The 27553-nt window shown below is 45.0% G+C and overlaps 1 protein-coding gene across 1 annotated transcript in view; it reads right to left on the bottom strand.

Moving 5' to 3' along the window:
- The window catches only part of CDC37 (cell division cycle 37, HSP90 cochaperone), an 82130-nt gene that overhangs the window by 29743 nt on the left and 24834 nt on the right, over positions 1 to 27553 (bottom strand). The window contains exons 6-7 of the mRNA XM_069604088.1: positions 13865 to 14047; positions 1338 to 1409 (exon numbers count right to left, since the gene is read on the bottom strand). Of these exons, the coding sequence (XP_069460189.1) occupies positions 1338 to 1409; positions 13865 to 14047 (255 nt within the window). The remainder of the gene's footprint in view (positions 1 to 1337; positions 1410 to 13864; positions 14048 to 27553) is intronic.

Genomic DNA, 27553 nt, shown 5'->3' with positions numbered 1-27553 from the left:
TGGGAATGGTTAGACAGTTTTACTTTTCAAGGTAGTCCCTTTAAATTAAGTGTTGAAGAGTGTACTTACTTGTAAATGAGTTAGTTGGTCATTTTAAACTGAGTGAATAGTTACAAAACTACTTCCCTTTGATATGTTCTGCCATTCTGAAAAGTATATACAGGACTGTCTTACATTGAATAAGCTGTGTGCCTTCTTAAATAAGTATTCGCAATGTCTTACTTTCCTTAGAAACTGACTCGCCATTCTAACAAAGTAGATACTCGCCTTTGAATTGGGTTCCCATCTTCCCAAAAGTAATGCTGTTGGTTTCACTTCATTATTCCTGTTGAGATAATTGTATGAGTGTCCCCAATTGAGTCTTGCTTCCCCTGACTTGCCTGTAGCCCGTCCAGAATAAGTCTGCCCAAGTCATTCTTACCTTTTAGGTTGCTGGTAGCTCCTTACAAAGTACATAGGTTTTACTTACCTTGAATATAACTGGGTTATCCTAAAATAAATTAGAGGTATTGCTTCTGTTATGTCTGAACTGAAAAGCAACTGTAATTGAATATTACACTCCAAAGTCCAACTCCCCTAGAATAACTTATCCTGAATCAAAGTTATAGGTGTTTTACTGTTCCTAGAATACATGTTCCACTATTCTGAAAAGTCTATTGTCCAGCTGACTTACTATGTGATTTCTTGCTGAGCATCATGGTACAACTGTCATGGTCTACTACCCTGTATTACTGTAAGTATTCCCAAAGTAACTATTGGTTAGGACTTCCCTAGAACTACTGTTAAGTGTTCCAAATTAGGTTATATGCTTTGATATGTGCACCTTCAAGCATAGTGTTGTGTTTTTATAAATGTGGCTACATATAATGCAATATTATACATAATATACAATAGTACTTATTCCCCCCAAGATTTATCTGGGCTTACTTGTATTTAAATAAACTATTTATTTTTACAATACATAGTGTCATGCGCTTCTTTGGTCCATATGTGTATTACAATTTCTTTGTACTAATTATACAGCCCTCCCTCCCTCCTGAGATTGGCTGCTCTATCTACGCTACCCTATACTCAGGTGGTACAGGCTTCTACTAAGTGTGGACTCTTGTACTGCCTCAGTTGAATGGTTTTACTAAGATGTACTTCAGAAAAACTGTCCTAATAGGGTGTAAATTGGAAGACCAAATTCATCTGGCAGTCCCCAAAGCAGTAAAGGGAGTGAGCAAGTGGGGAGCAAGTGGGGGATGAGGGGCGTGGTAGATAGTCAAGAGCACTGTGTGGGGGAAAGACAAAAAAAGAATGGCACACAGGAAGTAGAAGTGCAATGCCATACTCACTGTCGGGTCCATTTTGCTGATCGTATCTTGAAGCAGCTGGATGTCTTTAGAGTCGAAGCATTTCTGAAGCTCCTTAAGGAGAAAAAAAAAACACAACAAGCAATGAATGACATAAAAGGAGACAAAGACAGTGGGACATTACTTTTGAACCAAGATAGCTAAAGACCGTCAGCCTAAGTAGGTGTAAACATTCAAGGACACAGTGGGCAGGCATAGAGGCGTCACACTAGCAAGAAGTGATCATTCAGTACCAACTGTAGTCCACACGTTTTGTATTGATCTAGTTCATGAATTTCTAATATTCAAAGTTACAGGCTCTAATTACCAAACAAAGTCACTGTCTCATACAAACAAAATCACTGTCAATTGCAATCAAGAATATGATGGTCACCTAAATGCATAAACAAAACTGGCAAAACGTGTGTTAACAGGTCATTGCCAATAAAATGTTGCGTTACGCGCTTCTCCAGGCAACGAGGTAAGAAAAAGCTGCACTAACCCAACCACTAAAACCTCAACTCTCTGCATACATCTCTCAAAACGCTAAACAAACATCTTTGCACAGCAATTTGCATGCACTTCACTACAAAAAAAACAAAACAAAAACAAAAACACACCTAGTCCAGCATGTTAGGCAAGAATTGATGTAGTAACTCTGTGCGAGACTACACAAACCTTGTCCTCTTGGTATTAGGTAACCCACTTATTGGTATAGGCCTGTACTACACAAGCTGGTAGTGTGAATGAGCAGCCAGGCTCATCTCAAGAGGGGTAAATGTGAGCCGTAAAGCTGAAGCAATGAAATTCGCAATACAAGTAGCCAAGTAACACTTACACTCAAGTTTTTGTTATAAATAATTAAACAGTAGTTTTTAAATAAGCATTCTTTAAAAAGGGGAATTATATGTAGCAATCAAATACACTTTAAAATACTTTTCCAGAATACTCACAAAGCTAGAAGATACTCATCAGAGATGCTTCTTAAACACTTCCTACACCCGGAGGGGACTTCCCTAACTAGGACAGTAATTGCAGTTATACATCACTAGTATACTTTGCAGATTCTGAGGTTGGCAGAAAGGAAAGGTTAAAGGAAGGAAATAAAAAACAGATTCTCAGAGCATGTGTGCACTTTAAATCTTCCAAAGAAATCTAGAATAAAAACCTTTTCCAGCAATATTAGTTAAAGGCCAATGTATCACCTATGAGGGACAGTAAGAATCAAACTCAAATGGAATAGAAGAGTCTGCAGGGAGCCAGGACAGCCAAAGTCAATTGGAGCGAAGTCTATGGAGCTGAGGTACTTAAAAGTCTTGCAAAGTTAGATAGTTTGTTGAAGAAAAATCACTGTAGGGCCACATGCTATTAAACTTGTGAAAGTTAGAGCTGAAATCAACTCTAGAAAAGCAGCTACTGCAAGTCTTAAGTGAGAAGAGCAAGCTACAGACACTGAGGTAAGTACCCCAAGTCAGAACAGTACATTTGGTTAGAAGAGTGGTCCAGCTGGCTTCTGTCTGGTTGCAGTGATGCAGATCCTGGGTTCCTGGGCCTCGGTTGTGGGGAAAAGAGGTAGGACTTCGGGGGACTCCTGCAGTAACAATTCAGAGGCCGGCGGCAGCTACGGGCGTTCTTCAGGTCAGCAGCACTTTGTAGTTTCAGTACTCTGTAAACTAACACCGCAGATCTTGGATACCGGTTGGGCTTCCTTCACTCCTCGAGTCCTACACTCTGGTGAGGGGACTCGAGCTCTGGTCGTCCTGCTGGGCAGGAGGGGAGGGGGCGTCCTGGGGAGACTCCTGGATTGTCGGGCCGGATCACAGACGTTGTACTCAACCCCCGGCACTCGGTTCCTGCAGCAGCAAAGAAGTACAGCCAGATGGGGAAGACGGTCCAGTGGACTTCGTCTCGGGGTTAGTTGGTCCCACTAACCTAGTGGAAGAAGTCGTCCCATCCAGAGCTTCTCTTGTTAGTTAGAAAAAGGAGTTTCAGAACAGCAGCAGGGCTTCACCAGGCAATTCAAAGGTTCAGGAGGATGCAGCAAGCTTTGTTCATGGTTTCTTCGTCGGGTTGTGCTTCCTAGTGGTCGACTGTCTTCAGTCCCAAAACCCTTGCTTTTTAAACATGTTTCTCCCATTCATGCACAGCCTAGCTGTCATTCAAACAGCAGCCAGCTAGCTAGCCAATCAGGACTGGGTGCATTCAGGTATTCCTAAAGACAAAGGACAGGGGAGCTTTGGATACACACGTTGGTAGCGTAACTGAGCAGCCAGGCTTATCTCAAGAGGGGTCAATGTGAGCAGTAATGTTGTAACACAGTTTCACAGTAGCAGTTATCCAAATAAACACTTACACACAGGTTTTCATGAATAAACAATTATTACATTTATTAAACAGTCGGTTGAATAAACCATCTTCAGAAAGGATAAATATATCTGTAACACAATAACACTTCAGAAATACACACTCTGATTCTCTATATCAGAGGATACCAATTGGGGATGGCACACAGACACTTCCTACACCCTCAGGTGACTTAAATACCTAGGACACTGTGGACATTGATTTAGAACGGAGTTTTATCAAAAGGCAGACGTTATAGAATAGACAATGGTCAACAAATATTCTTAAACTTAAGTACCTTTGAACCCCCAATGCAAAGCACAGTTAACCCTTTTCCAACCACACAAGTTATGGAATGAGTGACTTCATTGAGGGACAGATTAAAACACAGAGTCAGAGGTGTAGAAGTCTATCAGGGGTGCCAAGACAGCCAATGTTAATTGAGCAATATTTTGGGGACTGGAGATCATCTTCGTATGTGAATAAAAGTCTTGCACAATGTTTTAGAAATGTTTGTATAAAAAGAATCGCAAAGGGCCACAAGCTCTTCAGGCTTGTGTGGGGCAAAGTTACAATTAACTCTGCACAGGAGCAGCCAAGTGAGATCTAGCCAGACTACACAACAAGAGGTAAGCTCCCTCTTAAATCACAGTACCTTTGGTTTGAAGAAAACTGGATACAGCTGCACTTTGGTTCCTGTGTAGGCCTGCAGATCCTTTGTTCCTGGGCTTCAGTCGTAGAGACGAGAAGGACGAAGTATAGCGTAGCATAGCGCTTCCTTGCTTCTGGGGTTCAGCACTCTGTTGAGGTGTATCAGGCTCGGTCAATCCTGCTTCCTGAAAGCCCATAGGATCTTCCTGGAGCTCTAGGTCAACTTAAAGACACTCACTCGATTCTGGTGTTCCTCTCCCTGGCGATCTGTTCCTGCAGCAGCAATGGAAGTGCAGCCAGCTCAGACAGGATGTCCAGATGAGCTCATCTTGGGGTCGAATGGTCCCACCAACCCAAGCGGGGAAGTCGTCCTTTGCAGGGCTCCTCTAGTCAAAACGGAAATGGAGTTTAAGCACTATCAACTACGAGTGCATGCCTTTCTCCTATGAGATTAAGCACAGGGAGTTTTTGAGCACTTCCTGCCCCTGCCAGACACACTGGCGTCAGAGGCGGGCTGAACCCAGCCAAAGATAAAAACGAGACACCAAACCTAATTTGGCACGCAGAGTAAATCTCAAGAAAGGACCTTTACAACAAGAAATGGCGAAAAAAGAAGACTGGGGCCATTTTGACAAAATGGGCACTCATGGGTGCTTTACCAAAGCTGCAATTGCAACCCACAGTAAAAACACACAATAGTAGTAAAAAGTAAACCACTGCCACCAGCCATTAATTGTAGAAAGGGTAACATAAAAATGTTACACGAGAAACTAGACAAAGGGGATACCAACTAACTCCAGTTTGTAACTTTCTAGACCCAGCACACCCTAATTTCACTTCACTGCTCTTGGTAACTGTAGTGAAACCGAGAGAAGGTATTTAAACCTTTGGGAAATCTAGAGACTTCCCCTTGCCACTGCACTGAAGGTGTTGTGTGTCACAATGTAAAGGATGATGCCTATGGAGTTTGTCAGACTCCAAAGTCAAAAGAAAACAAAGAATAAATCACAGAAAAATACATGCAAGATTGAAAGACCTAAACTCAAGCAAAAAGTGCCGGGGGTCTCTAAGGTAGAAGGGAATTAGCACATTTCAGAGAAGTGAAAAGTTAAGTAAAGTCAGTTTCACTTTACTGTTCTTGGGAACAATAGTTCACACAAGAAAAGGTATATAAACCTTATGATAAAGCCAAAGGGTTTCTCTGTGACACTGCACTGAAGGTGTTGTGCGTCACCATACAAAAAGTAGATGCGTATGGAGTTTGTAAGACTTCAAGAACAACAGAATCACATAATCCAATTCAGTTCAAAAACACCTGAGAGAATGAGAAAAAGGGCTCACTCACTCCAGGGTTAAAATTAAGAAGTCCTAAAGTCCAGTAAAAGAGCTGGGGGTCTCCAAGATGGGAGGAATTTAGCACTAAAATTAACTTTCTCCCCAACGGTAGGAAAGAACGAATGCAGTCAGACTTTGCGAGACTACACAAGACATCTGCTAGGTATTGGGTAACCCACCTTTTGGTATAGGTCTGTACTACACAAGTTGGTAGTGTGACTCAGCAGCCAGGCCCATCTCAAGAGGGGTAAATGTGAGCAGTAGAGTTGTACAAGTGAAATCCGTAAATACAAGTAGCCAAATAACACACTCAAGGTTTCAGTTATAAATAGTTATTTAAAATCAAATATTAAATAAGCATTCTTTAAAAAGGCAATTCGTTGTAACAATGCAAATATACTTTAAAATGACTTTCCAGAATCAAAACAATTTAGTGGATTATCTTTGGATAGGCTTCTTGCACAATTCCTACACCCTGAGGTGACTTCAATCACATATATATCTCACTAGTATACTTTGCAGATTCTGAGGTTGCAGAAAGGAAAGGTTAGGGAAGGGAAAAGGTTAGACAGTTTGTCAGTATATTTGAGGACAACTTAATCTTCCAATGGAATCTAGATAAGCCTTTCCCACAGTAACATTCTACAACAAGCTACCACCTATGATGGACAAACAGTATAAAAGTCAATGGACTAGAAGAGTCTTCAGAAAGCCAGGACAGCCATTTGGGACACAGTCTATGGATCTTCTTAGATCAATGTCTTGCACAAAGTTAGAGTCGCTTTAGAAAAATCACTTGTAGGGTCACAGCTTAAGCCTGTGAGAAGGGAGCTGAAATGAACTCTAAAAAGGTAAGCCAAGGAAATTCCAAAATGAGGAGAGCGCGGCTAAAAGGCAATAAGGTAAGTACACCAAGCCTAAGCAGTACCTCTGGTTTGAAGAAGAGTGGTCCAGCTGGATTCTGTCCTGCTACAGCGGTGCAGACCCTTGTTCCTGAGCCTCAGTCGTGGGGACAAGAGGGAGGCTGACTGGAAGACTCCTGTAGCAGTATTTGGTAGGTTGTCAACAGCTATGGGCGCTTTTCGGTTCAGCGGCACTTCACGGTTCCAGCGCTTAGCAAACTGTACCGATACGGATCTTGGATACCGGTTGGACTCTTTGCTCCCTGGGTCCTGCACTCTGATGAGGGGACTCTGGATCTGGAGGGTCTGGCTTCTGGGTGGTCCTTAGGAGTCAAACAGGGAAGTAAGTGGGCACAACTAGTTTAGAAATGTTTATATATCCGGGTAGATGTAGAGGTAAAAAATGTATAATGATAGATATTTGAATGGAGCTGGCTGTGACAAGTCTGGAGACACCCGGACTTCAAAATACACCAACAGCTAAAGACCAAGTAAGAATACAAGGTCACACAACCGCTCTCAAAAAGGGCCCAGATCCGGGCATTCAGTCAAGACATTCAAAAATATAGTTCTTATCAAGGTATCACAGGAGTACTTCAAGGTTGGTAAATAATAAAGATGAGGTTGTCGTTGATTTTCATATAGTATTTTATCGGAAGAATAAAGCTGTCACTAATATTTCCTTAGTGAGGGAGCATTTGCCGCAACCCATATATATTTCAGACTAAAGCCAATGCATTTCGGAACCGCATGAAATGAGATTGATTAAAGATTTGTACAGCGATACACGAATCACAAATCGACAAGCTGACAAGGGGGGTGCCCTTGTGATTCTCAATGCTGTGGATTATGATGCCGAATGTTATAGGCAACTTCAGGATGATACTACATACGCCAGATTAGATCATGATCCCACTGTCTCTATCAGAAACAACTTGGCTATCTTGCTTGATAAAGCATTGGAACTGGAATGGATTAATGAACATACACGCAAGTTTCTCCTCAACAACCACCCACGAGTTCCCAACTTCTAAACACTTCCAAAAATCCACAAAGATCTCAGAAAACCCCCTGGCAGACCCATGGTCGCAGGGATGGACAGTCTCAACCAACCCTAATCTACATTGATTTTTTCCCTCAACCGCTGATACAGAAAACCTCGACCTACACCAGAGACACTACCCATTTTCTGCAAAAACTGAATTCAATCAACCCACAAGAGAACCAATTGATGTTCACCATAGACGTCAAAAGTTTGTACACCTCCATTCCACACGACCTCGGCATTGAAGCCGTTGAATGGCTGTTACTTCAATCACCGGATGTACGCGCACAAAAATAATTTATCCTAGCTTTGTTGCAATTCATCTCTGAAAATTCCTATTTTCAATACTGCAATAAGTTTTATTTACAAACCTCAGGCACCTCTATGGGTGCCACCATGGCACCAACTTACGCCAACTGTTTCATGTTTAATTATGAGCTGTATCACATACTGACCAAACAAGAATGGAAGAAGGACATCCACATGTGGACCCGTTATATCGACGATATCTTCGGTGTATGGACAGGCACTGGCGACTTTCTCGCCGCGATTTTCGCTAGCATTTCCATTTCACTCTGCCTTTATCACAGATCCTGTCGGACACGCTGACATTCTGAACCCGACCTTTGTTTCCAAACAGATTTCACTCTGAAACACGTACGTGTTAACATTACGGCTGCCTGCTGCATGCCGCACCGCTGCACCCTACTGTGGGCAGCTTTAACGCTTGTCAGCTCCCATACAAATCTTCCAAGGTAAAACCAGTTCTTGTTCTGATTCTCATTTTGTATTTGGTTACCATTAATCCACTTACTATGTTACATTTTTGTTTTTCTCTATTTTATGAACGTGTGGACTTGCTACTGATCGGTATGTTTTCATTATTTATATCACTGTTTGTATTGTGTGTATTATAATCGGCATATTATTTTTTCAATGTTGAATTACATAGACTTGCCCTGAGGAAGGAAAAATGTTCCGAAATGCATTGGCTTTAGTCTGAAATATATATGGGTTGCGGAAAATGCTCTCTCACTAAGGAAATATTAGTGACAGCTTTATTCTTCCGATAAAATACTATATGAAAATCAACTGACAACCTCATCTTTATTATTTACCAACCTTGAAGTACTCCTGTGATAGATACCTTGATAAGAACTATATTTTTGAATGTCTTGACTGAATGCCCGGATCTGGGCACTTTTTGAGAGCGGTTGTGTGACCTTGTATTCTTACTTGGTCTTTAGCTTGGGCTTCTGAAGCAACGGAGAGTTACAGCAAGTTGGGGGATGGTGGTCCTATGGAGTTCGACTCAAGGTTATTTGGTCCCACTAACCCAAGGGGAGAAGTCGCTCGTGAGAAGGGAGTTCAGCACAACAGCAGGGCTTCACCGGGCAATTCAAAGGTCCAGGAGGTTGCAGAAAGCTTTGTTCACGGTTTCTTCATCGGGCGTTTCTCCCAGTGGTCGCCTCTGCCTGTAGCCCAAAAAAAACCCTTGCCTTTTCAGCAGATTTCTCCCATTCATGCACAGCCTAGGCTGTCCATCACACAGCAGGGTGGCTGTCCTGAAAGGACAGCCCGCCAATCAGGACTAGTTGCATTCGGGCATTCTTAGAGACAAAGGACAGGGGAGTTTTGGGACCCTCCCTCACTTCCCGTCCTTCCAGACACACTGGAGCCAGAGGCAGGCTTCAGGGCTGAAGCCCGCGGTAGGCAAGACAAACAAAGGGCTCAAACCTGTCAACGCACAGAGTAAAAGCCAAGAAAGACCTCACAAACAGAAAATGGCGAAAAAAATAGACAGGGGCCATTTTGACAAAATGGTCACCCATGGGTTCTGTAATGCAGCTGAGGGTTCAGCCTGCAGTAGAAAATCACAATGATAGGAAAAATTAAACCACTGCCACCAGCCATTTAAGGTAGTGAGGGCAACACAGAAATGTTACATGAGAAAGTAGAATAGGGGGCTACTAGGCAACCCTCCCACCCCCCCGGCACTTCACATACGATGGTGTGTACTGGACCTAAAAACAGATTAAGTAAATTTCACTTTACTATTCTTGGGCACTGTAGTTCACACAAGAAAAGGTATTTAAACCTTAACAGAAATCTAAAGGAAACGTGTCACTATACAAAAAGCAGATGCCTGTGGAGTTTCAGACTCCAAAAACTGTGAAAACACAAAAACCAACTCAGGTAAAAATACATGAGAGTGAGAAAAAGGTCCCACGTATTACTTCAGGATCAAAATTAAAAGTCCTAAAGTTCAGCAAAAGAGCTGGAGGTCTCTAAAGTTGAAGGGAATTAGCACAGAAATGAGAATTCTCCCTGACCGGGATAGCGCCGAGACCATAAATAATGTGCGGGGGAAGAAACGTTATAGTGCATTTATTCTCCAGAGACACCAACTTGGAACCCTGTGTTACCAACTCACTAAACTTTGTGATGGGAAGCCACGAAGGTTCATAACCTACCTAGGATTTAATAATCCACTTGAAGAACATTTTAATGATGTATGGTTAAATACAGTGTACCTTCCAATTATAAATATTGTTTTTTCTGAGTTTCGAAAATCTCCACTGTATATGTAAATGAGTGAGTGCTTGTTCACTCACTTAGAGATTATGTGCTCTGAGGCCCTGGTGTTGTTGGAACTTGTCTGGCCATTGCCCAGCAGACTCGAATTTTAAGTGTCCATTATAGTCCCTTTTCCCTCTTAATAACTCGGAGTCCCATACCGAGTTGTTCCACACTGTACCTACCATCAGCATTCTGTCATCAACTAATTTACTACTGTTTATTTTCATATTCTTGTATACTTTCTTTCGATTTTTGTGCACTACTCGGTATTATTACCTCGTAGTGGATTACATATCTTCTCTATTTCCTACTGCACTACGTTATATATATGACTTTTTACATACGCACCATATTCCAATATGGCCGCTTTACTGTTCGCCTGTGGACAGAATTAGTCCCTTTTTGAGTTTTAGCAACCTAAGCATCCTTATTGGATTATACATTTCAAGTGTTCAGTATTTCCCTTTCTAAATAGGCGGACCTAGTTACCATGGTAACGGTCGCCGATGCCTCCACGCTCATTCTGCACAGCACTCCCGGTCCTGCAGCAACAGGTTAGTACAAGCGCATTAGAACCAGAAAGACCTTTAGATTAGGAACTCTCAACTTAGCAATAGGTTGGGAGCACTCCGTGACTAAACTTTATTCTTTGCTACCTGTCTTTAGAACTGGATACCTATTATCGATCTAGGACCGAGCCTATATTTGGCATATTTTCAACCATGGCACCTCTGACGCCATGCAAGGATGTCTGTCGACCGGACTAATACCCAGTCTTCCCCACTATTTGGGTATGTAAATTAGTATTCTCTCTCTTAGTTCTTTTACCTTCTTGTCACCTCTACGGCACATTCCCGTTCTTTAGCCACGTATTGACAGATTATACACTGTACTCTTATGTATTTTCAACTTTTTTCTACTATTCTGTTTTCTTTAGAAATGGTTTTCAATTGGGCGAAATTACGTTCTACGTGCTATCTGGAGCACCGCTGACAGTCGCTAAGTGACTAGTGTTCACTTGAACTGGTTTTATACCCAGCATAAATTTAGTATAAATTATGCATAATCTGTCCGTTAATTAATCTATATTATTGCGTTACTTAGAATGACCGCCTCTTGACACGAGTCGCTTTTCTCTACCCATACATCTTTCAGATTGAACTAGCCCCTTTAGGCTTGCCTATTCCAGGCACATTTTGAGTTATCACCAGCACCTTCACTTTCGAAGTCAATCCCGGCATCGATTGCATGCACCACCCCTCCCTGTCTCAAGGACGTCAGACACTGAATCTATATCACTCAACCTTCCACTACCAGGTAACTAGGTTTATTCGAGTCTACGGGCAATGCCATGTAGTTCCTTTCTCCACGTGGGCACTTAGGGAATTTCAAACAAGTTCATATAATGTACATTTTGGTCATTTGATCATGGCATTTCAGTGAGTTAATTTAAGGTAACAAATAACAAAAAAACTAATGTGGATGAGAATATAGTAGCACTGTTAATGTTGAAACCTTAGAAAAAGTAACTCTTTCTGGAACTCCTTTGAATTTATAGGTATTACTGTAAAAATATATGTTGACAAATCCCCGTTTTTAATATACACATTCTGTTTATAGTCTGTTTAGGCCTAAGAAAAAGAGGTGTCCATCCTCGAAACGCGTCTCCACTCAAAAGCAGACTACTGGCAACACTACTTCACATTTTGCGTTTGCTCTTTGTAATAATACTGAGATTGTTTTTGTATTTGTCTTTGTACTTAAAGTTGCAATTTAAAAAACAAAATATATACACCTACGTGTGTTACAAAAAACTAGTTTTGTTTGATTTTCTTTGCTTGAATATTGTTTGTTTACCTACAGTAAACAGTACCTTTAGGTTATAGCAGTTGGTAGATCTAACACATTTACAGTGTGCGGGGGACGGGAGGGTTCAAAGCTTGAATCTTCTCTTTCTTCGTTTACGATCTCTCTATGCCAAAGGATATCAGGATTTGTTACACAATACTGCATTTGTCATGCCAGACCAATTTTGGAGTTCTATTTATTCTGTCAATTCATTGGTTATCACTACTGCTGCCACATTTTATGTATGGCGTGAATTTTTAACAGAGTATTAATTGGTCTTTAATTGTGATTAGATTTTAAATAGTTTTTTTTTAACTTTGTAGAATGATAACGATGTAGATGTTGTGTTAACTGTTCCTTTTTATACATGTGCTTAAGGTTATGATTAGTCAAGTGCACCAATACATTTTTTATAATAATTGCTTTAAAGTTTATATTTTTAGTGTATAACTTAGTCATGGTTATTTTATGTTCATTAAATAATTCATTTTTTGTGCAATATTCAAAAACTGATGAATACATTTTGCTCAAAAAGTTTAAGGCAGATCTATTTTTGCTAGAAATATTTCCAATAGGAACAATGTATGTATATAGGTTAGATGGGGCTGGAAAGAGCCAACAAGACCATTCTTTCTTGGTGCATGCCGACTACTATGGTCAACTTCATAACCTGCAAACACAGCTCCAACTTAACCCATCTAACATAAAGTTGATACTTCCAGGCCCAAAACATCTTCTATTCTACTCAAACAATCTCGATCAGGATTACTGTTTATGAACTCAGATGTTTATGGACCAAGATGTCCTTATCTAAGCAAATTAACAAAAGCGTCAGATGCGCTTTGAGCATTCGTCTTCTTTGGCACACACTGCCTCATCTCCCACAGTCGAACCATGCTGGTGTGGTTGGGGCCCTGGTTGACTTCAGGCTCGACTATGAAAATGCACTTTACGCAGGCCTTCCCAAATACATGCTTCATCACCTACAGATCGCCCAAAATACAGCGGTACGAATAATTCCAAGACGGTCTAGAGATTCCCAAATCTCTGCAGCCATCACTGGCTCCCTAAAGAAACTCGAATCCAATTCAAGGTCCTGCGAACGGGTAGTACAGCTCAGTGGTTACGCGCTTGTCTTGGAAGCAAGACGATGGAGAGCAACACAGGTTCGAATCCCGGGTCCGCGATTAGAAAGTTCTTCAGTATTAAGCTCATTATAAAAAAACAATGATAATTATTATAATAAATACGTGCATAGATTGGCCCCACCCTACCTTGCTCAATACATTCACTTGTATAACCCATCCCGCCTGCTTGGATCTTCGAATGCTTCTCTACTTACTCCGGAAAGCCACTGTTCCACTTGGTGACCAGAGTTTCTCAGTGCTCTGCACAAAAATGTAGAGCCACCTTCCTTTATCACTACGATCCATAAACAATCATGCATCCTTTGGGAAACATCTTAAAAACAGTGCTTGTATCTTAACTAGCAGTTCATTAACACAACAATTCAGCCCACCAACTCAGAAAGTTCCTATTTATTTCATAAGCGCCCAGATGCAGCAGAGTCTGTCCGTAACATTCCTTTGTTAGGTGCACCATAAATTACTAAACAAACAAAATATTTAGAATGGTGCAGGGAAACATACAAGCTTAGTGACTCTCCAAAGCCTGCTTGACCTCCCTTCTTCCCCACCGGTAAGCCATGTTCATCCATTAGTTCATGTGACTGGCAGAGGTGTTTCAAAGGACTTTTTGCAGGGAAAATGCTAAATCAGATGGTTGAGGAGATCACCCTGCCTGAAACAATTGCAATATTTACTCACAGGAGGCAGGGTCTCGTAGACTTCCACGGGATCAAGACCCCCAGGTCCTAGTCGCTTTTTCCGTTCCTCTTCTTCATACTCTTTGAGTGCCTTTTCAATACGGACCTTGGCGCGCCCTCTCACTCGCTCTTTGAAGGACTCCAGTTCATCATTGAACGCTTCCATGTACTGCTGGTCTGCTGTCTGAAAGATGAACAAAAAAAACAGACATGAACATATGACGGGGGGGGTGGAGCGTAAGGAGAAATAAATATTCTAGCATTTTTTCCTCAGTATTTTCACAACTTCTATTTAGCAGTGGAGAGAGAGCAGAGAGCCTTCTTAATAATCAAAAGTGTAGAGCCTTTTCAAACAAGAAAAAAGTAGCTTTGTAGACGCCATGAGAAACTAGGCTCACACGATAGGCAGTAGTGAGAATCATGGGCTAGCACACAACACAGGGCCATGCTTGAACCTCTGCCTGCCCTAGCTCTCCGTTTCTTAGCAATATGAATATTTGCTGTACTAATGCACACATTCCATAATGTAAAACTACTGTCCGGTAGTGTAAGTTTCCATGCATGCCAATACCAAAATGTCTCAATGCATAAGAGGCCACACTGCTGTCCACAAGGGGGAAATAAGTGGAGTATCCAATACAGCGATCAACACAATTGGCTAACCTTGTTAATGCAGTCAGCAAAAAGGAAAATGTTTGCGTTAGGCAAGATTGTATGCAGTACCCTTTGGGTGCACTACAACAACCCTGACCTCCTGGCAATAGGAACCCAACCTTTGGTATAAGTCTGTACTGCACAGGCTGGTAGCGTGTTGAGCAGCCAGGCTCATCTCAAGGAGTCAATGTGAGCTGTAGGGGAATTACAGAGATTCACAGTGACAAGTATTCAAATAAACACTTACACACAAGGTTTCTTGAATAAACAATTATTAATGCATTTATCAGTCAGTTAGAATAAGCCTTCTACAGAAGGGTGCAATATAAAAGCAACACACAAATACACTCCAAAACTACACACTCTTAGTTTCTAAATCAGTAAAGACCCATTTAGGATGGCCCACAGTCACAACCTACACCCTCAGGTGACTTCAATAGCTAGGGTGCTGGGGACATTAATATCTTGCTGCTGCATTTAGAACATTCTAAGGAATTGGTGAAAGGAAAAATTATTAGAACAAACGAGAACACAAATATTCTTAAGCAGGCAAATACTTTTGGCTCCCCTAAGCAGAGTCATTCAGTGCAACAGGTTAGGCCAGAGTCAATGGGCAAAAGTCTGTATGAGCTGAAGCACTTCTGGTAGGTACGTAGAATGTTGATGGTCCCTCCCCCTTGTTCTCATCTTTATGCATAGCCCAGTGTCCCTCTGAGGCCACCTGTTAAAGGGGTGGTTCACTCAAAAATGTCGTTTAAAAAGATGGGCCATAATGAAAAATATTTTTACAAAACGTTCCTATGTAAAATGTGCTGGAAATGTGTTTTTTTCTAAACACTATGAGGCCGCCATTTTGTGACATGAAGCAGCCCCCTCTGTTCATGTTCAGCTCTGCTCTCGCGGCACTAATCAAGAAAAAGCCCCTAACTGGGAGCTTTTGCTCATTACTGCCTGAGAGCAGAGCATGGCGTCAGGCTCTTCTGCTGGCGAGTGCCGCCACCTCCCCTTGCTTTCTTTTTATTCTTCTTTTCCTGCTTCTCCTGGGCACCCGCAGAGGCCGGGAGTCTTAAAACAAAAAATGTCATGGCAATTATAAGTACCACGCCGTGATCAGCGTGCATCGTTTTTATTTATAATTGCAGTGCCTTTCGTTAAGTCTCCCGTGCCCCCCTGTGTCGGGGGAGCTCAGGAGACTTAAAGCGAAAGGCACGGCAGTTCCAAGTACCACGCTGCTCAGCGATGTGCTTCACAGTATTCATAAATTCCGGTACTTTTGTTTTTTTCAGTTTCCCATACTCGGGAAACATAAAAAGAAAGTCACAGCAATTATGAAGACTCTGCCGGCGGCCGACGAAGGATTTATAATTGCGGTGCCTTTCATTTTACGGTTTCTGTGCTCCCTGGACTTGGGAGCACAGGAAACAAAACAAAGTCAAGGCAATTATGAATTCTGTGGCGGCCTCCTCTCTTCGTGTTAAGCTCTGCTGTCCTGCAGCAGTAAGCAAAAGCTCCCAGTAGGGGCCTTTTGCTTGATTAGTGCTGCAAAAGTAGAACATGAACGGAGGAGGCTCCTTCACTTCACAAAATGGATGCTCCATATCAAAACTTTGAGCCTCATTTCCCCAAAAGTTTACATAGGAACTTTCACAAAAAAAATATATATATATATATATATATTATATATTTTTGATTATGGTCCATCTTTTTAAAACATACCATTTTTTTGAGTGAACCCTTTAAGAGGGATTTCCAATATCCAACCTGGGGTAAATTCTGCAAGGCCGCCCTATTATTGTGAACAAGGAGAAGACACTGATGTCCAGCCAAACTAATCAGGGTAGGATAGCATGTGGGAGTTTTCTGGACGGACGGACGCACAGAGACACACACTTCTCATTACAGTGCTAAATTCCTCCCACCTTAGAGACCCCAAGCTCTTTTGCTGGACTTTAGGACTTTTTAATTGTAACCTTGCAGCGAAGCGAGTGAGCCATTTTCTCACTCACCCAAATGTTATCCGATTTGGATTCTGTATTCCCTTTGTTTTTGGAGTCCGACAAACTCCATAGGCATTGTGACACACAGTACCCCCAGTGCAGTGTCACATAGAAGTCCTTTGGATTTCTCATTAGGTTAAACATACCTTCTCTTGGATTAACTACTATTTCCAAGAGTAGTAAAGTGAAATAGACTTTACTTACCTTTTTCTCTTTGTAGACCCAGCATACACCATCTTATGTGGAGTGCTGGGGGGAGTTACTCAGTAGCCCCTCTGTCTACTTACTTATGTAACATTTTTATGTTACCCTCACCACAAGTACTGGCTGGTGGCAGTGGTTTAATTTTCCTACCATTGTGCATTTTTCCCCACAGGCTGATTCCTCAGCTGCAGTATGGCACCCATGGGTGCCCATTTTGTCTAAATGGCCCTAGTCTTCTTTTTTCGCCATTTCTTGCTCGCAAGGTCTTTCTTGGGGTTTACTCTGCGCACCAAACCAGGTTTGGTCACTTTGTTCATTTTGTCTTTGGCGGGCCTCAGTGCTGAAACCTGCCTCTGGCTCCAGCGTGCCTGGAAGGGCAGGAAGCGAGGGAGATCCCAGAAACTACATGTGCTTAGTCTCCTTGGTTACAGGAATGCACCCAAAAGGTAATTGGCTGGCTGAGTGTCCTTGCAGGACAGCCACCCTGATGCGTGAGGACAGCTAGGCTGCGAATGAATGGGAGAAACCTGCACAAAAGGCGAGGTCTTTTGGACAGAAGGCCGAGTCGACCACTGGAGGAAGAATCAGAAGAAAAACTGGAAAAGAAGCTTGCTGCACCCTCCTGGTCCGTTGGGTTGTCCGGTGAAGCCCTGCTGAAGCTCCAAATTGTGCATTGACTAGAGAAGCCCAGAACGGAAGACTTCTCCCCTCGGCTGGTGGGACCAATCAACGCCAAGATTAACTTTTCTGGAAAACCTCTCCCTGCTGGCTGTACTTCTTCGCAGCTGCTGACACCGAGTGCCAGGAAACCCAGAATCGATTGAATCGTCTTTAAGCCGGACCAGGACTCCACGATGATCCGGAGGACCCTCCTGAAGTAAGACTACCCAAGCCTGAGGCACCTCACCAGAGTGCTGCACTCCAGAAGCGAGGGAAGCCCATCAAGTGTCAGAGATCCGCGGTGGTGATATTGACCGGTAGCTGAAACCACGAAGTGCTACTGAATTGTAAAGAACCCATTGCTGCCGCTGACCTTCAAACCGCAGTGAATGGGCACCCAAACTTCCTCCCTCTCGTCCTCACAACTGAGGCCCAGGAACCCAGGATCTGCAGGACTGCAACAGGAACAAAAGCCAGCTGGAACCTCTTCTTCCAACCTAAGGTACGGTCTTAACTAAAGGGGTACTTACATGTTTTGGTTTGTAGCTTGTCTGTCTCACTGGAGACTTACAGTAGCTGCTTTTTCTGCAAAGTTGCTTGCAGCTTTGCTTCCACAAGTCTTACATGTTGTGGCCTAACAGTGATCTTGTCTGACAAACTCTATTTAACATTGTGCAATACTTATATCACAAAAGTGCCTCAGCTCTCCTAGACTCTGTTCGATTGACACTGGCTGTCTTGGCTCTCTGTAGCCTCTGCTGACCCATTGACTTTTGCGTTCAACTATCCCTCATAGGTGGTACATAAGTTACTTGTATTGCTGGGCAAAAGTTATCCCATACTTCAATGGGGGATTGTAAAGTAGTTACCAGTTCAGAAAACTTGTTAACCTTAGTTTCCAACCACAACCTTTTTCCTTTGCCACAAACTCAGTATTGCATTTAAGTGTCAAAAGTGATATATCAATGTCCACAGTGTCCTAGGAATTGAAGTCACCTCAGGGTGTAGGAAGTGTCCATGAGTCATCCCAAAAGGCCACCTACTTATCTGAGGAAGTGTATTTGAAGTATATTTATTGTTGCACCTTGCCCTTTCTAAAGAAAGCTCATTTAAAAAAGGACTGTTCAGTAAATCCTTATTTTACAAGACAACCTTGAGTAGAAGTGTTATTTGGATATTTGTAACTGAATCTCTATGTTGCATCTCTACAGCTCACAATTACCCTTCTTAAGATAAGTCTGGCTGCTCAGTCACACCACCAACTTGTGTAGTATACACCTATTCCAATAGTTGGGCATCTATTGCCAAGAAAACAAGGCTGGTGCAGTCTCCCACAGGGTTACTACATACAATCTTGCCCAACATACATTATAAGCAAGGAACACCTCAGGTAGGTTGTCGCACAACTATCATGTACGTTCATGAACTAAGGAACAAGTTACTTACCTGTAACCGTTGTTCTCCGGCATGGGTCTGGCATGGATTCACATGCTCATGAATATTCCCCGTCGTCAGGCTGGGAATCCTCAGTAAAAGTACAAATCAGTTTCATTTCTGAACTGTCTTTCGCCTAGCAACCAATCACTGAGCTCTGGAGCTCAGTCATACTGCCCCCATCCAATGACTGCCCTCTACCTAAGCCCCCTCTCCTCTGGCAGCCGTCTTCAGATTTGGTAGCATGGAAAGTGGCAGTAGGACCAAGAGAAGAGCCGCACAGGGGTAGGCGGGAGGGTTCGAATGTGAATCCATGCCAGACCCATGCTGGAAAACAACAGTTACATGTAAGTAACTTGTTCTTTCTCCAGCATGGGGTCTGGCATGGATTCACAGGCTCATGAATAAAGAAGTCATAGCAGTACACACATGCACAACCACGGGAGTTGGCAAGGCTCAAAATAGCATCTCTTACCTCCTCATCAGGCTCATCTTCAAGCAAACAGGTTGCGCAGCACTGCTTGGCCGACTCTGGACTAATCCCCGTCGACGCAGTAGAACTTTGTGAAGGTATGCCTCGATCTCCACGTAGAAGTCCTGCAGATGTCCAGCAGGGGCACACCAGACAGGAACGCCGTTCTAGCAGCGATCGCCCTGGTGGAATGGGCTCTCGGACGGCCAGGCAGCGGTTGGTTCGCCAACTGGTGAGAGTGGGTGATACAGCCAGAGAGCCACCTGGAAATGGAAGCCTTGGACAGGGCCTTTCCATGGTTCACAGGACCAAAGTTCACAAAGAGCGGAGAGGTTTTCCGGAAACTCTTTGTGCAGGCCACATAAAACTTCAGCGCTCTAGCCACATGCAGCGAGTGCAAAGTCCTTTCAGCCGGCGACAAAGGCGTCGGAAAAAACACAGGCAACACCAAGGGCTCATTTACATGGAAGTCTGACGGCACCTTGGGCATGAAGGAGGGGTGCGTCCACAGCTCCACCCTCGTCTCGTGAAGGTCAAGTAAGGTGGTTTACAGGAGAGGGCCTGATCTCCCCACTCATCATGCGGGTAATGGCCATTAGAAAAGCTGTTTTCCATGACAAAAACATGAGTGATGCAGAATGCAGCGGCTTGAAGGGTGGACCCATGAGCCTAGTAAGCCCCACATTAAGCTCCCACGCCGGGGCCAGAGTCTTCACTGGTGGGTCACAAAGGAATAGTTATTTGACAAATTCCTTAAGCAATCGGTGCAACCACAAGGATGGTCGTCCTGGGGATCTGGTGTAGCGGGAGATACCCGCCAGATGAACCTTGATGGAAGAGTGGGCCAACCCCGATTTGGCCACGACAGCAAATATGGAAGTACATGCGGGGTCTTGATCCTCAAAGGGTCGATCTTCTGGAAACTGCACCAAATAGCAAATCTCTTCCACTTGAGCCCGTAGCATTTCAAAGTAGACTATGATCTTGCCTTAGCGAGATCTTTCTTGCAGTCTGCCGGGAGGTCATAGCCACCGTTTTCTAGCGCTGCAGGAGCCAGGCCTTCAGGTTCAGAGACCCTGGATCGTGGTGAAGAATGGCGCCTCCTTCCTTGGCGTAAAGATTCGTGACCGGCAGCTTGACTGGTGGTGACGCTGACATGCTGAGAAGGTCCGGGAACCAGATCTGCCTCAGCCACGCCAGAGCGACGAGAATCATCCAGCACTGGCACTGTTTGAGTTGACTGATGACTAAGTAACAGCGGCAAAAGATGGAAGGCATACAGAAAGAGGCCTTCCCAAGGGAATGAGAATGCGTCCTCCATGCTCCCCCGCTGGGGAAACCTGCTTGTAAACCTCTGGCACTTGGTGTTAATCACCTTTGCAAACAAGTCGATCTGGGGATTGCCCCATCTGAGGAACAGACTTTCCACTAGGACCTGCCGAAGCTCCCACTTTCTCTGCTCAGAGAATCGGCGACCGCGTTTTTTTTACTCCGGCCAGATGAAACGAAATGAGGAACATCCCCACGTTGACGGCCCAATGCCACAGGTCCTGCGCCTCTTTGAAGAGCGCCGGGGACCTTGTGACCCAGTTTCCCGATGTAAAACATTGTGGTGGTATTGCCTGTGAAGAACCGCACCACTTTGCATTTGAGGGACAGCAGGAATAATTAGATGGTCCAAAACACTGCCCGTAACTCCAGAACGTTGAATGATGTGCAATGTCTTCTCCTCTGGCAGCCACAGGACTCTGGCGTGAAGACTTCCGGTGTGGGCTTCCCATCCCACCAGGGAAGCGTCCGTCGATACAGTCTCCTGGTGTTCTGGGACCTGGAAATCCACGCCTTTTGGACAGATGAGAACACACACCTCACCACCTTATCGCCAGACAGAATCCCTCGCCGAGAGCGATCTTGTCCTGGAGGCTTCTGGACACTTGATTCCAACGGGCGTCCGAGAAACTCATGCAGTGGGCGCATCCGTAACCTGCAGAGTCGGATGAGGTAAATGCATGACATCATGCCGAGTAGCGACTTGATGGCCCTCACCGTGGCGATCTTCAGAGTGGGCAGCCATTGCACCTTGCCCAGGATGGCCGCTACCCTCTCCTCAGATGGTGACGCCAGGCATAATACCAGGAATAGCGCGTCCTGCGATGGAGTCAAGAAGGACTTTGCATAGTTCACTGAGAACCTCCGATCCGTCAGTAGGCGGACGGTCCTTGTTGCGTGGTCGACGGTGATGCTCCGTGAGCTGGCCCGGATGAGCCAGTCATCCAAGTAAGGGTAGACGTGGATCCCTTGCAACACTTCTGACCTCTTGCCGTCGGGGCAGAAGTCGAGCAAAGGCGCAAGCTTGAACCACAGCTCCTGGTAGTAGCGCGATACGATAGCGTGGGCATTGGCAGCTTTCATGGTCGTCGCTGCAGAGTAGATCACTCGTCACACCATTGCGTCCAACTTCTTCCCCTCGATGTCCAGGGGGGCAGATGGAAGTTGCCGAAGATTAAGAACCAGCTGACTTCTTCTTGGTTGCTGCGGATACCACCGAATCCGGCAACGGTGCGGCCTGCAAGCAATTGGGCGCAGAGTCCGGGACCCTATATTTCTTCTCAAAGCAGTCCCGCTTCGCTGGTGCCGTGAACGGGTTCTTCATGAGCGCAAGTGCTTCGTCCCAAATATCATCCAAGAGTGGGACCGACAGGATGGTCTTTCTCTTTTGTCACGTGGTGCTGGCATAAGAAACCTTCCTACTTCTCCTCAGGAGCGAGCTGGAAGAGCTCCATAGCCTTGGAAATCATTGCATGGAACGAGCCAATCACGTCCGCCAGAGATGATCTGGGATGAGGCGACAGAAAGGACCTCATACCGCCACCATCGTCCGTGCCAGTTATCGCTGTGTCCGACCCAGTCTGATCAGCAGGAGGTGCAGGGGAAGGAGGCGACCGGTGGCAAAGAGGCATAGGGTGTCTCTCCGTCAGCGGAGTGGACAACACTGGGGCCGCTGGGGGAACGGGAAGCAATATCATCGGAATACTCATCTGTATCTCCGATACAAGGGTATGGAGGGTTTGCAGAATTGTTGACAGATCTCTGGGGGCAGCTGCAGTGCAGGGCCGCAGGATCTGGCGTTTTGCCCAGTGGATCCCATCTTCCTCAATGGTATCCTCATAGTCTCCTTTGTCGGCGCCCTCGTCGTTTCCCTCATTGTCGCCGACCTCCTGGATGGGGTGGGGGCGGGGGAAGAGGAGAGGGAGAGAAGTTCCTCATCCTCCGCAGAGGAGACATCCGTGCCCTGGAGGACTTCACTGCCTCCCCACTTTGTTCGCGTCCAAAGGGATGGTTTCGGGGAGACGACAGGCATCTTCTCCGGGGGTATTCTCAATGGGCTGGAATGCCGCTTCCCTCCTGGGTCGGAGGGAAACTCTTGCCGTCCGCGGCCTTCGAGAGGGACGCTTCCACCACCTTGAGGGAGCCGTCTTTGTGTGGTGTTCCGGGGCCTTCATGGGCAGGACCCTTGTCCTGCTTGGCCTTTCTGCCGCTTGGCCTTTTCCTTCGGGGCCTTCTCTGTCGCGGGTAGGACGCCGTACCTTGCTTGGACCTCTCCTTGGCTTGTTCCGGAGCCAAGTTCAGCTTGCCCCGGTCATCCAACTTCTTCTTGGATGACGATCCGGAGTGCTGGCTGGAGATGGGTGCAGCAGGAGATGCCGAATGCACCCTGTCCGCCGAGGAGCCCGCCGCAACAGTGCTCTCGGCGGAAGCAGACTCGCAATGCTTAGCCTTTTGTTATACCCCTGAGGGATGGGCGCCCTCGAAGCCTGCTCAGCTTTCCCGGCATGTTCCTGGGATTCACCCAGCATAGAGGCCTTGGTCTGCAGCCACTCATTCAGCCGCCTATGCCGATCCTTCAAAGTGGGCAGTGTGAATTCATGGCAGAATGCACAATTTTCTCCCTTGTGCGTAGTAAAGGCACTGAGAATGCTTGTCCTCCGTGAAAACATTCTGTAGGCCGCAGTTGGAGCAGATCCTGAAGAGAGGGTGGACCACTCTTCCCGTCCGACATTGTCAATGCGGCGTCGGCCTGAAGATTCTTCTGGAAGCCTCCACGAAGAAACTCAACGAAATCCGCCCTTGAGGGGCGATTAAGAAACCAAAAAATAGGTTCCCTGCAACATGGGGTAGGCTCCATGCAATTTCCTGCCTAACTTGACTCGTGTATTTGTGTGTTGCTGCGACCCTGCAACATGGGGTTAGGCTCAATGTATTTGCTCACCCCCAACTCTTTTCGGCACTTTGCGTATGACCGATGCATGTTCCTCTATGTTGTAATCACGTCATTCGCTTCCTCTCTGTAACCCGAAGAAGTGCAATTAATTTTTTAAGTACAAGCACCTAGATACCTTTGGGTTTTGCGCGCTACATAAATAAACAAATCAAAACTAAATGAGGCACTGGCCAATATTCACAATCCTGTCTAGTTGTTGAGCTGGTTAGTATCAACATCCTGGCAAGCTATGTTCTGAGGGTAGGTGGAGTAGCAGGGCTTCTGGACTAGGGTGAATGCGCTACTGCCCACCCAGGCCACACCTACCTTGATGGTTGCTGCTGGTTGACGGCTGGCTGCTCGCCTCCCCTGCTGACACCGGCAGACACCGTCTGGAGCCACTACTGTAGGAGCCGCCCTTTGCCTCAAGGCCCTTCGCCGATGTGGCTGCCGGGCAGATGGCCGCCCTAGGAGGGTGCGCTAAATGCAGCGATAGAGCCAATGAGGGGTGGTGGCGGGAGGGAGTAATGGACACCAGGCCGGAGCAGAAAGCGATGAATCCACAGCGAACGGAGCGCATTTCAACCCCAAATATGGTCCAAAACATTGAAAATGTATACCGGAGCACCAAGCTGCCCGCCACCCCTCCCCCCCAAACTCACCTTTAATCCACCAGCAAAGTGCTGGGGTTTTTGCCGGGCGGGCCTACAACCTCACAAGACAAACGGCTCGCAGATGAGCCAATCCGGGGAGGGAGGCGGGATCCAGGCCGGAAGTGGGAGAATGGGTAAATCCACAGCGCACATACTGCCTAACCTTGAGAGAACTATAGTTCCCAAAGGTAGACACTTGGATCCTTTTACATTTTATGAGGCGAGACTAGCAACCACCAACCTTATTCGGAGTTCTGGGGAGATACTGGGTATCCCCTTTCACATTCTAAATGTAACAGATACTAGGTATCCCCCCCCCCCCCCCCCCGTCTCAACAAAATTACCTTCAAGGACTTGTGGCAGTGAAACCTTTTATTAAGTTGGTGCACCAATAGGAAGTGCCGTTTCTACAGCCCCCGGTAAAGGCACCCATGGGTGCTCATTTTCCCCAAAATAGCCCTACTTCTTTTTTTGCCATTTTAGCATTCCTTGTTCTTTCTTGTTCTTTCCCCTGGCCTGCAGGGTGGGAAAATCCTTTGTGTTAACTTTATTTTCGGCAGGAATCCTGTGGATACCCCGCCCAGGCTCCAGAGTGTCTGTGAAGGCAGAAAGCGAGGGAGGAGTCCAAAACTCTGCAGCCCTTCGTCTTCCAGCCTGACGGCGAGAATCTAGTTCAAACTGGGAGGCCGGCTGTCCTGAAAGGACTGCCAACCCCCCCCCCCAAAGTTTGAAAGTTGCATGGTTGGTTGATTGGCTGGGTTCCTGTATAAGTCTGATCCTGGAAGCTGAAGAGGCAGTCGACCACTGGAACCAACATCGAAGAGGATGATGAAATAAACACGGCAAGACTATTTCCAGCGACCGGAGAGCCTGCTGTTGAACCAGAGCATGCGGTTACCCTTTCTTCCAATTGACCTGGTGACTCTGGAAACGACGACCCCGAGGCTAGCGAGAAGCACTTGATTCAAGAAGACCAGCATTTTCAGCCATTCCATGTCGTGCTGCGACCTTGCGGGGCTGCAATACCCCAATACCCTGGACCTCCAACCATTGTGCGGTGCACAGTCTTCCGAAACTTGCTGAAACTTTGGGGGCATCCTGTTGGACCACAAGAGATCGTGATTTGAGTGCGAAAAGTCCCCTCACGATGGTGCTGGACTTTGCAAACGACGAGATTCCGACCTGCGATATGCCTTCTTCTGTGCTCCTCAAAAGACGCCAAACCCACAGAGCTGCATCCAGCTGCGAGGATACTCTTGCCTGGAGCCTTCTTCCATGATCCCTGCTGCAAAAGTCTTTCCAAAGTCTTGTCTTCCATGTTCTAGACAAAGTAATCCATCTACCAGATTTGTGGCTGCATATCCTGAAGTCTTCCTGCTGAAACACTTATTCTGTGCTGAGGTACTGTGTTGGCTGGGGTATTTACTTGCCTTCAGTCTCTTGTGATTCATGTGTCTCCTTGGGGTGCTGTCATTGGGAGGTCGCTTGTCCAGTTCACCCAGGCCCACTGCTGGAAACCTCCTAAGGTGTCTTCTCCAAAGTCCCTGGACCGTAACTAACTTTCAAAATGAACTTAGTCGTTTGCCCAGTCTTCCTCAGGACCTCTGACTTTGCCTGCAACTGAGCCCTCTCTCCCCGCCTACCGCTGGCTCCTAGACCACTAGGGCCCCTCTTCTGCTTCGGAGAGAATTTGCATACTGGAACTAGGAAGGGCTAGATAATTTAAAAGGTCTGCCTTGAAAAGTAGAACAAGTACTTACTTGTAAAAGAGTTAGTTGGTAACTTTGAACTGTCAGAGTGAATAGTGACAATTATTACTTAACGTCGATATGTTCAGTCATTCTGAAAAGTATATATAGGATTTACTTACCTTGAATAAGCTGTGTGTCTGAATTGAAAAGCAACTAATTGAATATTACATCAAAAGGGTTTACTTATCTTGAGTATAAACTTAATTAAAGGTTGATACTGTTCCCAGAATCTTTGTTTCACTAGATCAGTAAAGTATATTGTCCAGTTGAATTACTATGCGATTTCTTGCTCAGCATCACAGTACAACTGCTAGGGTCTGCTACCCTTTATTACTGCAAGTAATCAAAAAGTAACTTTTGGTTTGGACTTCCCTAGAACTACAAATTAGGTTTATATGCGTTGGTCTGTGTACCTGCAAGCATAGTGTGTTTTGATAATTTGTTTATGTATAATGTGATGGTACTTATTTACCCAAGATTTAACTTGGTCTGCTTGTAGTTAAATAAACCCTTTATTTTTACAATACATAGTGTGACGGTGTTTCTTTGGACCATGTGCGTACTACAATGATTCGACAGACTTCTCTACCTCCTAAAATAAGCCGGGCTGCTCTGGCTATGCTACCCTGGAGTCTAGTACTGTCTCAGTTGAAGGTTTTTAATAAGCCCTCAGTTTGACAGAAAAACTGTCCTAACACCCAGACATTATTCGACAGATGTTTGCCTGATAATACTGGTAATAGGTGGCTAATACTAAATAGAAAGCATGTTCTAAGATGCGAGCCATGAGAAACAGTCATGAAAATATCGTTCTTGCTACTACTCCCAATTTGGAGACTGCAGCCACCATGTGGCAGCACTGAAAACTGCCTTTGAATTAAAAAAAATAAAAGAACGTGGCCCCAGATTATTTAAAGCAGTGGTCTACAAACTTTTGTATGCTGTGCCCCCCTAAACCAGTATTACTTGAAGCTGGGCCCCCCCAGACTTGCCCCTGTTAGTGGAGTGGCTTGCGGAGGGATTGGAGGGTCTGGGTTAGTGGGTACGAAGTGTGAACAGACCTGGGCAAGTAAAGGCAGATGTACTGATCCCAATGAAGTGAATAGTCTTTGTTGGAAGGGATGGATTGAGTCGCAGGGAGTGGGACATCCTCCCAATGAGGGAAGGTTGACGCTCTTCTAGTAGCAGGCTGCTCTGGGAATCTCGTGCCCCAGATCATTTATTTGTGGAAGGAACAGAGCTGGCATTTGGCCCATCCTGACCATTTTAAAAGGATGCTTGTGATGTTAGAAGAATTATAGGTATAAATTATTTGGTTGAAAAAATGTAAATTTAATGAATGTTTCAGTAGTGGACTGGAATGGTTGCTTTTAGGTTCGTAAATTGACAATTTTATACTGCGTTTATTACGCCGATTGGCTTTTGATACATTTTGTATAATGACATGCGTTTGAAAATGATGTTTTTAGAATGGTACAAGTATGATTAAATTCAATGTGTGAAACTTTTTTTTATAACGAATACACACAATAAAATAAATAAAGAGGCAGCTCATCAGGGGGTTGGGGCTTAAATAACGCAGCGTAACCACAGCCTTCCATACA

This window comes from Ambystoma mexicanum, chromosome 3q, assembly GCF_040938575.1.
Source record: "Ambystoma mexicanum isolate Mex_15411 chromosome 3q, UKY_AmexF1_1, whole genome shotgun sequence".
NCBI lineage: Eukaryota > Metazoa > Chordata > Amphibia > Caudata > Ambystomatidae > Ambystoma > Ambystoma mexicanum.
Note: the sequence above shows the minus strand (reverse complement) of the source record. Positions and strands in the feature narration are given on the sequence as shown.